This window comes from Nyctereutes procyonoides, unplaced genomic scaffold (genome assembly GCF_905146905.1).
Source record: "Nyctereutes procyonoides isolate TBG_1078 unplaced genomic scaffold, NYPRO_anot_genome, whole genome shotgun sequence".
Taxonomy (NCBI): domain Eukaryota; kingdom Metazoa; phylum Chordata; class Mammalia; order Carnivora; family Canidae; genus Nyctereutes; species Nyctereutes procyonoides.
Window position 1 is genome coordinate 12,428,700 of NW_026575036.1, and position 17,169 is coordinate 12,445,868.

Consider the following 17,169-nt stretch of genomic DNA (forward strand, 5'->3'; position numbering starts at 1 on the left):
GAATGACAATGTCATTTTAAAAAATCACCATTTGTTCTTAAAAGACTCTTTTTGCTTCCTTCATCTTCCCACTCATCCTTTATCCTATGATTTTAGTCTTTATCATTGCTAGAAGGCCTAGGTATGACTCTAAAGGCAAAAATTGTATTAATAATGCTTTAGTGAGACTTGATAACCATAAATTCTCAAGTTCCCTCTTCCCCCTTTGCTTTTCAGGAAGCAGTTATTTGTGAAGAAAAACTTCAAGATGACCTGAATCTAATACTTTCTTCCCTTAATATTCAAGTATTTACCAAACCAGAATTTAAAAAAACATATTTTTCATGTGAAAATTGTTGATGGATTTGGTGTAATCTTAAGCTTTAGAGTTTTAAATGGAGTTCCATAAAATGTGGTCATATCTGTTGTTATGGCACTCCATGCTAGTTGCATTATACAGGTTTAGTGTATTTGCCTTCAATTTTATCCATATCCAACAAATTCATGTGTGAAGCTAAGCACAAATCCTAGATTTTGCTTATTAACATAGGTTCACATTTCTTACAAAAAAAAAAATAGTAGGATGGGCCCTGGTTTGAAGGCTTGGGGACTCAGTGAAAATATGAGTAAGTTCAATCTTTGAATATTTGAACATCCTAGAAACATTATACCAATCACCTACAGCTCAGACCAATGTCTCTTTATGTGTGTATATTTCCTTTTTAAAATGTTCATAGAATTTTGGACCATTGAAGTTTCTTGAATGCAGCATTTAGTTGTTTCTTATAAATGTGTGTATCTATCTACCCACTAGAATGAGAGAGTCTTGAGGGCGTTACAATATTTCACTTCTTGTGCATCTTCCAAACATCTAATAGGTATCTAACAGGATTGGGAGCATAAACAGAATACTTCCTAAATGTGTGCTTGCTTGATACATAGACTTTTTGTTTTGTTGTGTTGTTTTACTGATGAGTCGTAAGCTGCAGAGAGTTAAAGAAAAAATTTTGTAGAGGGAAAGATGTTTGTTTTCATCCGAACATAGAAGGAGGAACAAGTAGGATGACGCTCAGTGGAAATGGGATTTCATATGGGGTTACACCATGCTGTTGGTGACCAAAGTCCCCAGAGCTGTGAGTGATACAACAGGAGAGCAGTCTTCCTCAGTGAAGGATTTTTTTTCCCCCCAAGTTGTCACATAACTCCAGGGACTCCGTCCCTTTCCCTTTCTCTGGTAAAATCCTCAAGTAGCCCTTTTATGCTTATTGTTGTTACCAGTAAGAGCAAGCTCTTTCAAAATCAGCTTTACATTGGTGAAAATTACCCCAGCCTTAAAGTTCCTAATCTGCCTCTCTCCCTTTTTTCAGCTTGGACTGACTCTCTGGACTGAGTTTCTTTAATCTTTTATCCTGACTTCTCTGCTTTTTTTTTTTTCCTGCCCTCTCCCATCTTCACTTCAAACTGGACATACTTCATAAAAGATGTCTAGATAGTTCAGTCATTCTATTGAATCAAACTTAAATATTGGACGAAATACATTGTGAGTGTTTTTTAACTAAAAGCTAATGTGAAAATGTTGGAATATGTACCAATATAAACATATTATACTTAAGACCATATTTAAATACAGTTAAAAAATTACATCATGTTCCTTCTAGTAGAAATCTTAAAGGGTATACATAATTCACCTTCTGAGTCATGATGTAATTTAGATTATATTTTATTAGACATTCTTTACAAATTTAAAATACTGCTATTTTTACATGCACAGAGGAAAATCAGTTTGGATAATTATATTTAGGCATTATTAAAATCAACCACAAAATAAAGACACTTTATTGTGTCATTTATCAACATACTTGATATGTATACCTAAAGTGCATTATGTTACAAAAAATAGAGAAATTCAGCAGCACCAAGATACATTTACAAAATAAATACATCAGTTGACAAAATAAATTATGGTAAATGTGATAATAATAATTGGATTAGCCTTGGCAAAAAAAAAATATTCACAATGACCAATGTGCAGTTTCATAGAGCAATGGGGAAGACAGTTTTATTCCAATGCATTTACAGTATTTACAGACAATAAATATTTCTAATACTTTCCATATGTTCACTATTACAGAATCCTGTAATACGTCCTTTGAAGGTCTTTGCTAAAAATTTCAATGCCTCCTGAAAAGAGAAGGAAGGGAAAGAAGAGGAGAAAATAGGTTAATTTACCCTAACAAATGAAAAGGCATAAAAAATAAACATACAATTACAACGGTAAAGATTCCAGGGATTTCTTGTAAATATTCCCAAAAAGAGGTATCAATGGGCTCCACCTGACTCTCCAGAACCTTTGCTATAGGCAGGGTCTTCAATATGATCAAATGATCAATGCGGTGCAGGAAGAGAAAGGGCCTGCATTTCTAATTCTATATTTCTGTCTGAAGGAGGCCCTGGGAGAATTTTCCAAAGCTGCCAATTGGCAAGTCTGGGAAGAGAAGGGATACATTTGAGAGTCTGGGAATAAGGCTAGGTTGTACAATCCATCATCAAATACACCTTGCTAGAAGTTTATTCCTCAGAGATCCCTGATGAAGGTGATCCAAAGGTTGCTTATTCTGTTCAGGTTTCCATTTGGCCAATCTTTCACTAAGATAATGGCTTTTAGGACAGTAGAGTGTGTGGCTTGGAGTAAATATTGGAAAGATGCATAATTAAGCCGTATGTTTGGTTGATGATTTGTTGATATCAACCATTCCATTAGCTGTCCTTAAACAGTAATGAATGAAACTATTTTTGGATTTTAGTTTTTGGAGTCAAAACTAAGAATTAATTTGTCTCTCGCTCTGCTGGTTTTTGGAACTGATCTGGAATTAGAAATTGAGAAAGCCCATCTTAAATTAGAGAATAAGAATCAATTGATTTAACATTTAAAACAGCAGTATTTATTATGCAGAATAAATTACCATATGGGATTGACACCTTTTCTAACCCTTTCTAAAAACACTATAGTGACAGTATTTTAAGATAGGCTAAGAGCATTTTTCTCTGCTTCTCTCTCTGCCTTTCTCTTCTCTTGTGTCGTCTATTTTAGTGGTTTCTAGGGAAGCAACTATAGAATGGAACTCAATTGGCTGTGCCATTGCATTAATAGCCAGTGTGTAGGCAGAGTTTTGGATGGCAGACCCATATGGGAGTGAGACCTACAGAAGAGACAGCTCTTGACAAGTTAGGAACTTTATGTGCAGCTTGAAGAAAGAAAAACAAGCTGAACATTTAGGGGATTTTAATGTCTTAAGAAATGTCCTCTTCACCAATAGTTTTGATTGGAATGGCAAAATAGCTCCTAATTACAGAGAAAATAATTTCAGATTAAAAATTTTAATGGTGGATAGATGTGGATGTCTGTTACCAATAAAATCCAAAAGACCATAAAACTCAATAATTTGTGTGCTGTATCAATTTTAAAATGTTCTTATACTGAGCAGCATCTAATGAATTGAATTTAAGAATAATGTAAGCAGGGAGGGAATGAAGAGTATTTTGAACAATTATTTCCTCATAAGGAAAGAAAGAGAAAAGGAATAAAAGACCAAGGAAAAGATCTTTTAATTATATTTCCCCTTGTCCAGCCAGTTTGCTTGTTAAAATGGCACATTTTGGAACAGCCAAGCAAAACATATAACATGACCTGAAAATATATGTGTATATTTTGTGTGTGTGTGTGTGTATGAAAGCACTTGAGAGTCTCTTTTGAATATTTAAAAGCTTTTGTATTATTTCTAAGTCAGTATTTATGAAGGCAAAATATATGGTAACTAAATAAGTCCTACTGTATCTGGACATCTCATTTGCAACATCAAAAATTCCAAAACGTAGTTTCCAACATTTAAACTATATATTCCCCACTGGTTCATGTCAGAGGAGCCAGTGTTAGCTGAATAATTTCTCTTAAGAAATACTACATATAAGAAATACTACATACATGCTTGCCATATCATCAGACCTCAGATCACTGTATAAGAATGCAAAGAGACTAAAGAGAGGACACTAATAAAAGACTGTTTGCTTACAAAACTTTAAAGTAGTTATTCTGAAAAGATTCTCTTTGGATTAGAACATTTGCATGGCCCCATATATTCTCATCAGTACACTCCTAAATTTCCCCGATCTTCTCTGCACCTCTCTTGGGTTGTACTGGGAGAGTGCCAACATCCGGCTGCCAAACAAACAGTGCTTTCCATGAATGTCCCTCACAACCAGGGAACAGAAAGGAGAAAGTAGAAACATTCTATTTCTTTCAGTCCTGGGTCTGGATTTGATTAGGCCACTGCCTAATTTTTACTAGATCTCCTTTAACTTAGGGTAGCTTTGGGCATAAGAACTGATGAGTGCTGAATTTCATTAAATTCCCAGATACTTCTAAGCATTGCAAATCCTAAATAAATGAAATCCGTAAAAAAAAAATTATACTTTTGTTTTTAGAACTCTAACATATGTATGTACACACACCAAGAGTAAGACAATGGATAAAAATAGGTTCTGACAATAAAGCCCTCGCATTAGGAATAAATATGTACAGTTAAGATCCTATCTCAGAATACATTGAATATGTGCTTTGAGCCAAGATTTATAGAGTTCTTTACCCATGATAGATCCATTAAGTATTTGGAGAATAGGTCATTCACTCTGCTAAAGGTTTCTCTAGTTTTATTATTCCTTAGTTACTGAAGCGGAAATATTTGTCCAATATAATTAGCATTTTATATGCTATTTAATGATGAGTTTTGTCAACCTAACTCAAAGAGTGAAGTGATGGTACATAGGTTCAAACTCCCCTTTGAAACATCACTCCGTAATCCTATCTCTACTAGTCAGAGGAAAGGCCTGCAGAAGTAACAAGGGACTCTAATTAACGAGATCATTAGCTGCATATGACATGTCCTTGTGTGGTTTCCTCTTTCAAATCCCCAGGAGAGCTAGGCTGAAAGGTAAAAACCAAGAAAAGATCCTGTTGGTGGCAATGCCCGAACCAAGTTAAATATAATTAAATGAAAAATGTGACCGACTCAGAATTGTCTATGGTATGGTATTGTTCTGTAGTGTTCATAGATCATTTCAAAGACTTCTGTGTTTGCCCCTGAAGTGAAAAAAAGTAAAAAATGAGAAAACGATCCAGAAAGTTTGCCAAGGTGTGAGAGTAAGGGAATAAATACACTTCGCCAGCAATTGATGAAGGTGGTCCCTGGCTTCTGAAGCCTGACTAAGAAGAGAAATTCTTTAGTAGAGTAGTTAAGGACTGGTATTGGGGTTGTGATGGTGGACGAAGAGAAACAGGTTATCCAACCCCTGTTTGCATTTAAGGGGTGGGAGGACACTGCTTGAAGGCACATGATATTCTGAACCATCTTGCTTTTGTAAGCTTTTAAATTGTGGAGCGATTGATGGAGGGACAGGAAGGGAGGACATTCTAGGTTTGTCCAAGCCTATGGACATGGTGGAAGGGACACTAACACACCCCAGCTGAGAGCACCAAGGAAAGGCTATGAGGCATAGAAGCCAGTTACCGTAAATTGAGCTCCAGCGATGTCGCTGAGATGTCATATGGGTGGTCGCCTTCTAGCCCACTTCCAGCCACGCCAGAGCTTAGCCAGGCAGACCGAGTTCGACGTTTCTTTTTTTCCTGCTCCTTGCGTTTTCCGGGTTTGCCTTTCTTTTTCTTGCCAGGTGTCTTCAGTGGCTGCTCCTTGTATGTCTCCACCTTGTTGGTTTCCTGAGTTAGGTATCTGCCCTCATCATCAGACCCAAATCGGACGGGGTGGTTCTTTGTGTTGGGAGCAGGCTTGGAGTTGGGGGAAACCTCCGAGGTAGCTCTGATTTCTGCTGTGTGGATTTCTGCAATCAGGTGGTGAAGGAAGAATCGTCGCCGTAAGTCTTGGATAGATTTCCCCTTGTCATGAAGGAGCTGATGTTCAGACACAGCTCTTTTGCTTTAAGAAAAAAAGGCAGGAGAGGAAGAAAAGAATATTTTAGTTGTTGGTATAAACCTCAAAGACAAGAGGAAAGGCCTTTAGTTTTCTAGTTGGTCCTATACAGAGTGTAAGCTGGAAGGGCAGCAAGCTTGTGGAGCGGGGATAGAGCAGGGTGGGAAGGGAGTGTGGGCACTTAGGAGTCTGCAGCCCCAAATCTCATTTATGCTACTCTATCTAGATCTGTGACTTTGCTGAGAACATCAGCCTCTCCACTGAAAAGGAAGGAGTCAGATTCAGAGATTTCTAGGCTCTCTTCTCAACTGAAAACATTATGATTCAGTTATTCTCAGCAATGGACAGAAACCACTAAACTTATTTTCACATTTTTCAGACTTGTGTTGGGAAAATAAATCCAGAAGTCCCAGCTTGTGAAATTAAAAGGAGGGTGAATTTACCTGACTACTCACCCAGGCACATGCACCACACACACACACACACACACACACACACACACACACACACACACGCACTCTGCTCCCCTAACAAGATGCCAATAGTACTGAAACTCAAAGAACTGCAAGCTGTAAAAGTAAAAAAAAAACAAAGGCTGAGGATGACGTGAGCAGTAAAGCCTGTCGAGGGAACTATCTAACAGACTGAATTTTAATATGATAGACTACAGGCTACCAAGGACCTACATTTGAAAGCCAAGTGTCAGAGAGAGACAGAGTATGTGTATTTTTCTGTAAAGTAGTGGGTGGTGTCTTTAAAACGGTTTTCTCTGTGTTTAAATTGAGATGATTCTATTTCTCCCATGCATCAAGTTATTTTTAAGTTCAGAATTTCAGAGGGTATTATCCTTAATTGAGACATTCACTTTTCTACTTGTTCTCTTTGTCCTAAAAAACATCTCTAGGAACAAGTATGAAGTGACTTTTCTGTTTCTTTTTTTATTTTTTAAAAGATTTTATTTATTTATTCATGAGAGAAACACACACACACACACACACACACACAGAGAGGCAGAGACACAGGCAGAGGGAGAAGCAGGCTCCATGCAGGGAGCCCGACATGTGACTCGATCCCAGGACTCCAAGATCACACCCTGGGCCAAAGGCAGGCACTAAACCACTGAGCCACCCAGGGATTCCCCGACTTTTCTGTTTAAACAACACTTTAATGAAAATATAGTGTAAAAGAATAAACTCATCTCCCATCAATCCATTCAGATGGCAGCCTGACTCTTGTTTAAATGTCCATCCACATTATTCTCCACATATATGATGAACCATATGTAGGGGTCACATACATTAATGAGTCATATCATGCCCTGCTTCAACCCCAACTTACCTTACTCCCATTTCTACCACTGTGTAACTCTTCAGAGTGCTTCATTTTCAAGTGTCTCAGGGTACCTCCCAGGGCTATCTCCCATGTATTCCTACCTCTCTGACACACCATCGCTGGGTCCCTTATTTGCCTTCATTAGTACAGCTTTTTTAACTCCTCAGAGAAAAAGAACGATACAAATGGCATTATCTTCATTTTATAGGTAGGGAAGTTGAGGTTCAGAGAGATTAAATGACTTGCTCTTGCCCACAAAATGAGAACAGATAGAACCAAGCATCTAAAAACCAGGTCCCCTGATTCGGAAGCCAGAGATTGCCTTTCAACTACCTCAACCCTTTCTCCTATAGAAGCAGAAGTATATGTTGAGGAAACCAAGAAGTGAAGGGCATAGAGTAAAAAGCCTGAGGTGGAAACCCTGACAGTGGGCAAATGGTAGCAATGTATCAGATTCCTTGAAGGTCAAGCTTACTGCTCCAAGAAGTCCATTTTTTCATCCCCCCAAGTAAGGAACTAGGATTGCTAGAGTTTGGATGATCCCTGGGGAAATTGAGAGATTTCTTAGGTGTACTGTGAACCAAAGAGGAGTAAGACATGAAAATACCGGCATTACTTCTCTAGACCCGATAGCCAGTATACCAGCTTCCTTTTAGTATTTTGGTGTGTGGACCAACTTTAAGCCATGCAGCTTGTTCAAAAAAGACATGACTTAATGGAAAGGAATTTAACAGGAGCCTGGTTTAAATGAGGCATGAAGGAGTCTCTCTTCCTTTTTGAAGGTGCCATATGTGACTAGATTAAAATTCACTTAGTTTATGGTAACAGCTAGTATTCTGGAAACTTTTAATAATATACAAATTTGAGGTTTGGGCACAATATAGTTATACTCTCTAGTAACATTTTTAAAGAATAGGACTGAATTAATTGCATATTTCCTAAGTATTGCAGTTGAATAAGTACCTTTTAGGAAAGCGTCAATTAAAAGAAGTTCTTAACTAGTGATCATTTATAGTATCTGGGGGTTTTTATTTCTTTCTCAATTCCTGGCAGATAACCACCCCATTTGTATTGCTCTCCAAATGTATAATACAGCTCATTCTAGCTTAACCCCAAAGCCAAAAGTTTTAATGGTCGGTCTGTCCTAATCAGGCCACCACTGCTTATGCCCCCTCTGCCTGGCATATACGCCTGTCATCTTGGCCAGCCTGTCAACTGTGAGTCACAGTGCCTTCTTAACCCAAGCACTGCACTTTCCCAGGATGGTTCTCATGAGAAAAGGAATGATCATTCTATCCTTCTGTTTTATAAAAAGTCTACAAAGATGGTACAACTCTGTCCAGTTTAAAATAGCATTTCTCTTGTGAGGTACAAAGCTTCTTTCTGCCTTTTAGGGGTAATTGTTGACATAATATTAGAAAACACAGATTTCCTTAACGCTAAATCTGAAATGCTGTTAACACTACGAACGGTTCAAAGATGTCTGCATTTAAAATATTGTGAAGAATGGATTTCTGACTGGGCAACTGAATTGGAAGGTCAGGAATATAATCCTATCTTTATCATCAACAAGGAATAAGATCCATAGAGCATTTTATTTATTTTCAAAATATGACATGAACTGACACCAGGGTAAATAACTAGCATGCACAAACTGATATACATAGGTGAGGAGCAATGAATCCAAATTAAGGAGGCTTTCAACTTAGAGAAGTCTGAAATATTTAAGTTGTATATACAGCCTCAATAACAGTCTATTATTCTATTCTCCTGCAAATATCCCATAGCACAGTGGTTCGCATGGCATTTGTTACAATCCTAATATGGTATTTTATGGCCTGTGATTATTGTAAAAAAAATTTTCAGAAATATGGGGGAAATGCTTAATACTGATAACTATGGATTCAGTCAAAATGTAGCTCTTCTGCTCTAAAGAAAAATCATCCTCAAGGAAGTTTTCAGGGAGGAGAGTCGATTCAAGGAGCTATCAAGGAACGCAGGGAGTAAAGGGAATGATGGAACTGCCTCTTCCAACACGGGAAAGAGCAGCATGCTTGTGCTGATGCTCAGCTACTTAGGAAGGAGTCTGGGTTTGCGAAGAAAAGTTCTGTGGTACATGCGCAGGTCAGGGTTCGGGTGTTAGAGTGAAGATGACTCACCACAAGTCCCTTCCAACCCAAATGACTCAGTCAGAAGTAATGCTTTTCATTAAATGGAATAGACCCAGTCTGGCTCCTAAGCAAATCAGCCAATTATGCTTTTGGTTTCTGAATCTGCGGGAATTCCCTATCTAACTTAAACACAAAGGTTGCTACCTGCCAAAAGGGGGACAGAATTGGGACAAGAATATCTGTAGACCTCACTCTCCAACCTCCAATTTATTCACACTCTAGCTCCACTAATTAAAATCTTCTGGACTATCACAACTTATAATTGCTTCCTTGGGTGGCTTAGGAAGCATTATTGTTGTAGTGGTCCTCTTCCCTGCTCCCTAAAGTCAGGGCCTCCTTAGAAAAACATCTAAAGCAATTTCCCCAATCCTTGGTGTGAAAAGTAATTGGGGTGTAATATGTTTGATTATATGTTAATATTTCTTTCAAGAAATTAGGTTGATTTCATGTAACAGTAGACTAATATTTTGTCTAGCACACAGAATTTACTGTTACTTGGCAGCAATGCAAAAATAATGACTTGTTTTTTTAAACTCCATGTGGCTGTGATAATTTGATGAAACATCTTCATCTACTGATGATTTCAGCCTTCATGAAAAACCATGGCTGTAATATGATGATCTATTAGCCATTAACTATAAGAATGTTTTGTGGTAGTTTATAACCATCTGCTGAGTGTGAGTGTTTAACTACAATATTATATTTCACCCACAAACAAAACTGTAACAGAGTCTCTGGCTGTTAAACGGTTTCTGATGTGTATTTTGCAAGGTGCAACAAAGAAAGAGTTAAAAATAGCCTTTAGGACAACTTAGCACTATTTTTATGTCATAACTGTGGATTTAATCATGGTCCATTTACTGTTTCTCAAAAGAGAAAACAGGTATTTCTCAAGCCACTGTAAAGAAAGAACTGGCTCAGTTCCAAGACACTGTTTCTTGGCCAGTATTTAGGCGTGCTTTTAAAAATTCACTCTTCATCTATATTTATATATGGACTTTAAATAATTTAATACAAGTCTCAAAAGGAGCAAAAAGTCTGAAGACAATTTTCAGAAACACATCAGCAAAATGCTGATTTGAAGAATACAATGCAGCTTTACCTTCAGTACAATGTTCTACACAATTTGCCTTAGGAGATTCATAATAGATTTTCATTTTGGTGCCAAGGTTCAGACACGTCTAAAGTAATTTCATTTAAGGATTTTCTGCTGTAATAATAATAGACCAAGGGCACATATAAAACAGTTGCCTTTTTGTACACCCTCGGGAATTTACAAGGAAGCACCATGAACTTGATTGTAAATATTGGATATTGCTATTTTTATTGTTGGTGTAAAAGCTCCTTAATTCCTTCTCCAGAGGCAAACTCCTTTCAGTTCTCAAACGTTTATGCTTTTCCCATCCTGAACACTGAGTCTGCAGCTTAAAGATCACCCAAAGATGGCATTTACACACGTTACCGTACTGCTAGGTCCAACAGATTATTAAGATAGTGTTACTCTACTGCTCTTCCAACTTTTCAGTCACACAACATGGTAATATTTCTCTGGTGTGCTTAGATGTATGATTATGTTAAAGTCAAAATTATCCTTAAGAGAACCACCAAACGAGAATGCCAAAATACAAGCTTTCAGTCTACAATGCAAATATTTGACTCCAGATTAAAGAACTGTTAGCAATAATTCCAAGGAAAAAAAAAAAAAACAAGTTTCCACACCCAATATTCATTTTGGAGTCAAGCAGTCCAGCGTTCCTGAACTGTATCAATACTAATGTTGGAGCTGTGCCATTGCAAAGTTGTTACTACTTTATTATATAATATGCCTTCATTATGTAATGTGGTCCATTTTATATGCTTAAAATTATGTCATTCATAATAAAGTCAGATGTAAGGCTTTTGCTTTTCACACACACACACACACAGCCACCCACATTCAGTATGTAAATCAAACGCACACAGATGTAGGTCCCCCCCGGCTCCCTCAGCCTCTTCCGAGTTATCTCCCACTTGTAATCAATCCTCAGGGTTCCCCCAAACCTTCCCAGGTCCTGAAAGTGGAACCTTCCCCTTTTCACTGGAGGCAGATGAGCTTTGTCTAGCGGAGATCTCTGCGCTCCCTCTTATGGAAACTCTTGGGAAATTGGTCTCTCCTGCCTGTCTCCCCTAGAGGTCCGACCAGTTCTCCCGCCAGGGTTGCGGGCACGGTCTCGGCCCCCCGGCAGGTAGCCGGATCTCCCCGCTTTCGGAGTCGGGCAGGGAGCATCCGTGACCGCTGCGAGCCCTCGGCAGCGCCCCAGCCTGGCGGCCTCTCCCACTGGCCTTCCCAGCCCTCACCCGGCGCCCCGGGGAGCGCGGGGGCACTTACAGCCGGCGGCCGAGCTCCTCCACCGAGCGCCCGCAGGAGGGCACCGAGTAGCTCAGCAGGAACACCGCGACGCCCCACTGCTGCACCAGCCTCCGCAGCATCGTCCCCTCTCGCTCGCGGGACCTGCAACAGAGCGAAAGGGCCCGAGGGGTCAGCCCGCAATCCCCATCTCCCCCGGACTACCACGCTCCCCGTTTTAGCTGGCTCTCCAGCAGCCTCTTCAACCCCAAGGGCATCTCCCAAGTTGCAAAGAAAAGAAGAAGAAAAGAAAAAAAAAAAAGAAAAGAAAAGAAAAAGAAAGAAAGAAGGAAAAAAGAGCACACGCAACTTTCTCTGAAGCCTCCCCGCACTTACTTATTTAGGAATCAGCCACTGCAACTGTGCTTTTCCCAAAATCACACAGGCGAAAAGGGACCAAAAGGGGGGGAAAAAAAAGAAAAAGAAAAAAACCAAACCAAAACAAAATCAGAGACGGTCCTCTGAAATAACAACCACAATGAAATGCTTTTATATACGCATCGAGGATGAGCAGCGTGTGGACACGTCTTCCCTAGCAATGTCTCATGAAATCTGGCCGGCAGTTCTCCTGGGTTCGTGGAGCCGAGCTGACCCCTTCCTAAAAAGAGAAGGAGAAGTTTCCCCCTCGGAAGTCAGCTTCTTTGCGAACTAGGCCGTCTTGCTCCAGAGCCACTTGTGGAGACCCACGTATATATACATAGCTGTCTGTCTACCTCCTCTGGTGGGCTGGTTGCTTCCGGAAAGTTGATTCCGCACACCCTGGGAACAAGTCTCAAGTGCGCGTGTCGTCGATCAGGAGGGCCAGGTGGCCAGGAGGGCGGGTTAGCGGCGCGCGCGGGGGAGGCGGCGGCCCGAGCGGCCGGGCAGCGGCGGCCGCGCGTCACGGGCGGGGAGGCATGCCGGCCGGGCGGCGCAGGTTGGAGGCGAGTTGAAAGCCTGGCAGAGGGAGGTTCACACGCTCCCGGGCAAACCTGCCGGAGAAGTGAGCTAGTCGCAAAGAGGTGGCGCCCTTGGAACGCGCGCGGGGCGAGCGAGGGCGCGGGCGCGCGGGGGGCGGGGGCGGCGGCGGCGGCGGCGGCGGCGGCGGGGAGCCCGGGGCTGGGAGTGCGCGGAGCGGCAGAGCTGCCCGGAGGCGCGCCGAGCCCCCCCCCACCCGGTCCACCCCGTCCACCCCCGTCCACCCCCGTCCACCCCGGGGCGCGGGTCCAGCCGCGCCGTCCCGGGGCCGGGGCCGGGGGCGGGGGCGGATCCGCTCGTTCCCGCGGGGACTGCGCGGCGGAGCGGCGAGCGGAGGTCCCCGAGGGCGCGCGGGCGGCCCCGGAGCGGCCCCGGAGCAGCCCCGGCTCCCCGCGCGCCGCAGCGGCCGCGCCCGGCTGGACCCGCGGGCGCCGAGGCCGCCGAGGCCGCCGGGGATCCTCCGCGGGGAGCTCGCGCGCGGTTGACCCGGGGCTTCAAGGAGCCCCGACTCCAACCAGGAGCTCGGGGAGCGAGATGGGAAGCCTCCTCCCCGGCCCTTTCGGGGGACCCGCTGAGTGGGGAGCGTCGGCCAAGGAGTGGGGGTGCAGGAGGGGGCGCGCAGAGCCTAAGCTTAGAAGAGTCACAGAGACTTCAGACTTCAGGTCGGGATTGCATTTCTTGCTGTCTCGGAACAGCCGAGGACGTCTGGAGGTGGTCCCGGGAGCCCCGCGTGCGTGCTGCAGACCCTCCTTGGAATTGCCGAGGGGCGACGCTCCTGGGGCGCGCACGCGGCCCTCGGGCCCACCCGCAGGACTCCAGCCCGCCCGCCCCGGGCAGCCTGCGCTCTCACCCGCAGCCCACCGCGGCCCCCGCCCAGCCCCCTGTTACATATTCTGGGGTGACTCTATCCGCGTCGCCTCAGCCCGCAGATGAAGCGGAACTATCGCTGTGTACGCTGCTCTGCCTCGGAGGAGCGAAGGGAAAGCGGGGGACTCTTCCCAAACTATTGGGCGGGGAAGAAGGACGGCCCCGGATTGCTGGGCAGCAGCATCTGCAGAAAGGACTGCGGCGGCTGTGAACGCCCGCCCCGCGGACTCTTTCTGAAATGAACGCGGGTAGTTGGGAACCACTCAAGGGATGCTTGTCTTCTAGACAGACAACCCCACCGGTACGTTACAGCACTCTCTGGAAGGCTTAGGGAGATTTGAGATGATTTCGGGAGCCTGACCTTTGTCAAGCCTGGCTTCCTGGCGGATGCTCCAGATTTTACCGACGGTGGGTGAAACAGCGCCCTCTCCCTCGCCGGGCTCGGCTCCCTCTCCCCCTCCTTAAGTGCAGATAGTCAGCCAGCAGTTCACATTAGCTGCTTAGTTTGGGTGGGAGTCACCCCTTCTTACAAGCTCCTTTCTTTCTCCCTCATTTGATTACTCTAAACTCCATACTTAAAAAACTTGGCTTCCTCCCACTGGAAAAAAAAAAATCTGGGAATTTCCACAATTCCCTCGTTTAAGAATTTCTAAATGTTAGATCTTTTTGCATGGCATGAAAAGACAAAGTATCAGCGCTCAGAAATGTCAACCTTTGAACCCCTGACGTTTTCTGATTTATAATAATTTCTTTCCAAAAAGAAGCAGGAGCCTTAATGTAACCGTTAGATCTGAAGGAGGAAAAAATCTAGAAAGAAAAAGTAAATCACAAATGAACTATTTAATACTTGCAAGTTGCTTAATATTAAAATGATAATATTTGCTTCCACAGTAAAAAAAAAAAAAAAAAAAAAAAAAAAACAACCTAAAGGTACTTAGCCAAATTTTAAACTACCCAGGCTTTAAAAAGTCAACCCTCTCCCAATAAAAGGTTAAAAGTCAGATCGAAAATATCAAATCACTTAGGCCGTAAATAAATTCATTATAGTCTGAGAACACTATAAATTAAAGACTGGCATCAATAGACTGCTTTGATTTATGTTGCTTTTTCTACTAATGAAACAAAATTGACCCTCCTCTCCCTCCTTTCTTTTCCCCCACACACTCTTCTGGTGTTAATGGCAAAACATCTATCAAATATTTTTAGAATTTCCTCTCCTCCACAAAAAGAGAAAATATAGACACAGGAAAAATAAATAGTCTTTATATACTTGGAATCCTGAAGCTTCCTCATAATGTATTACTTCACCTTTTCCTTGATTTACAGTCCTCTCTTCTCTTCTGGCCAAACGAAGGGGTTCTTCTCAGCAGTCTCTTCCAGAAATTAAAATTTTTTTTTTTTTTGCTTCAAAAGAGTAAAATGAAGTCTTAAATGAATGAAAAACTTCCTAAGGAAGCTTTTCTATTCTCACTAAAGGCAATTATTAGAAAGCAGGTACCTCTTCTAAGCTGCCTTGTTTGTTACTTCAAGCAGAAATTCTCCTCAATATATACTCGGGACCCTGCCTTTCTGCCTTTCTGAAAAGGATATTTTCTGACATCATAATCTCATTCCCAATATAACTGAATAACCTCCATGATAATGCTGAGAACACATGACTACAAATGAGATGACTCCACACTAGGAGGGTTTGGGTTCCCCCCCTCCCCCCCTGGGCTTAGGCTAGAGTGAGTGCCAACAGAGGCTGAATGTCTGCTTAGGCCTTGCTTTCACCTAAATGCACCTTAGCAAATAGGAGGATTTGAAGGCCTGTCTTTAATCTGAAGTATTTCCATGTGAAGACAGGTTAGCATTGTGAGATCTACACCTACACGAATGCCTAGCTCATGAGCAAGCCCCAGACTCCCATCTTCCAGTCCCTCATGGCAGCATTATATGCCAGTTTTAAGAAGAGATTTCTAAATTTTTAAGTTCACCTTTACTCCCCAATTCATGTTAAAATAACCAGTTGATGTATATCTCCAGAGATATTTACTACTGCAATTTAGTAAAACAAAAAACCCCTAACATTTATGTTTCGCTTTTTCATCTCTCTTTTTCCCCCTCCTCAATCCCAACAACCAGCAAATAAATATACTAACCAAAAAGGTACCTAGAGCTCTTTAAGCAGTGCATCTGGGCTCAGAAATTCCCTTATGGCCAATCAGCATCCCTTATCTTATTGCCAATAACATTTGCCAGTAGTTCCAAGGTATTTTTTTTTAAATCCTATGAAACCAAACAACTAAACTCATCCCTTCTCCTAACTTTTTCTGTGTTTACATAGGGAAGTTTGCAAAATTACCTCAAGTAAAATTACCATTTGATTCTGCTAGAATGCGGTCTGAGACTTGAGAGGAGGCTGTTACCAGCTGACCTCAAGGCAGCACAGAGGGGGATGCCATGCCTTTAAATCCCAAGCAGGTTTAGGAAAGGGCGTGTGACTGTAAAATCTCTTCCTAGTTAGATGATAAGCCCTAGAGCCTGTCTTCTCCAGGAACAGGACTGTCTGCTGACATCTGCAGGAACCGCCTCAGGGAGCACTGCCTAGACATGCATCGGGCTGATGGGATTTTCTTATTGGAAAAGTGGGTTTCACACCATCCTCACCCTTCCCTACGTCCTGGGCAATGCTCAGCTTTCCACAAACAGGACCAGGAAGTTCAGCAGTGCGGCACTTTTCTCTGAGACCACAAGCCAACGTGAGCTCAGAAGGTCTTTAGGAGATGGGGGTGTCTAGGGGGCCGTTCACCATGGTCAAGCACGTGTGCACCTCCTAAACCCATGACCATCATAACTCCTCTGAGGAGTCTTCTGGCCAGGGATGGTGCTCCTGTGTGTGTTGGGTGAGGTGGGGGGTGGGGATGGGAGGGAGGTGGGGAGCGGTTAGGAACAGGAGTCCTGATATCCTGGACTGATGCCTGATGGATGCCCTTGGCTGGGCCCAGTTCTTGGCTCCGGGAAGTAGGCAACTCTGAACTTGTGCGAGACCACAGGGAGAGCCCCACCTGGCTCACACGACAACCCCTCAACCTGCAACTGATCTCCGGTGGAGCGGTGCCACACAGCCTTCCTGGCCAGGTCCCAGCTCCTCTGTGAGTAGAAGAATTGTCCTTTCTTAAAATGTGAGAGCCCTGCTGTCTGCAAGGCGCTGCCCGCCCCCCCCCCCCCCAGCTCGGGAGTCACTGGGACCTGGAAAGCTGTTTAGTTCCCCAACACCATTCTCCACCCCTGCAAAACAGGGCAGCTCTCAACCTCTCCCCAGAGCAGCGCCCAGAGTAGGGCATCCTACTAGGATCCTAGTAGGATGCCCATCGCCTCCGGCACAAAGACATCCAGCAGCCTCGCTTAGATGGGCGTCGTGTCTGTTGCGCTTTCAGCCTGTGACGACGGTGTCGTCGGGTCCCGCTCGCCCTTCCTGGGACTCCTTTAAGAAGCAAGGCCTCCAGGAAAGCTG

General features: G+C 43.0%; 1 protein-coding gene across 5 annotated transcripts; it reads right to left on the bottom strand.

The window, feature by feature from the left end:
• Positions 1–1,692: 1,692 nt before the first annotated feature.
• On the bottom strand, positions 1,693–15,219 carry PTHLH (parathyroid hormone like hormone). Of its 5 annotated transcripts, XM_055318953.1 has the most exons (6): positions 13,695–13,757; positions 12,563–12,836; positions 12,186–12,447; positions 11,832–11,954; positions 5,544–5,966; positions 1,693–2,160 (listed from the first exon to the last, which is right to left on the bottom strand). In XM_055318953.1, the coding sequence occupies exons 4-6, from the start codon at positions 11,930–11,932 to the stop codon at positions 2,151–2,153; spliced, it is 534 nt and encodes a 177-aa protein (XP_055174928.1). In that variant the 5' UTR covers positions 11,933–11,954; positions 12,186–12,447; positions 12,563–12,836; positions 13,695–13,757; the 3' UTR covers positions 1,693–2,150. The 5 variants fall into 5 exon arrangements, with proteins under 5 accessions (XP_055174928.1, XP_055174926.1, XP_055174929.1 ...); XM_055318951.1 differs by having other exon boundaries at positions 12,186–12,836; XM_055318954.1 differs by lacking the exons at positions 12,186–12,447; positions 12,563–12,836; positions 13,695–13,757 and adding an exon at positions 14,982–15,219.
• Positions 15,220–17,169: the final 1,950 nt, after the last annotated feature.

What these genes read in the sequence shown, in the direction of transcription:
- PTHLH (XM_055318954.1), bottom strand. Translation starts at nt 11,932, where the DNA reads ATGCTGCGGAGGCTGGTGCAGCAGTGGGGCGTCGCGGTGTTCCTGCTG. An exon ending in GAGGAGCTCGGCCGCCGGCT is followed by an intron (nt 5,967 to 11,831) that starts GTAAGTGCCCCC and finishes TTTTTCTTAAAG; the next exon opens with CAAAAGAGCTGTGTCTGAAC.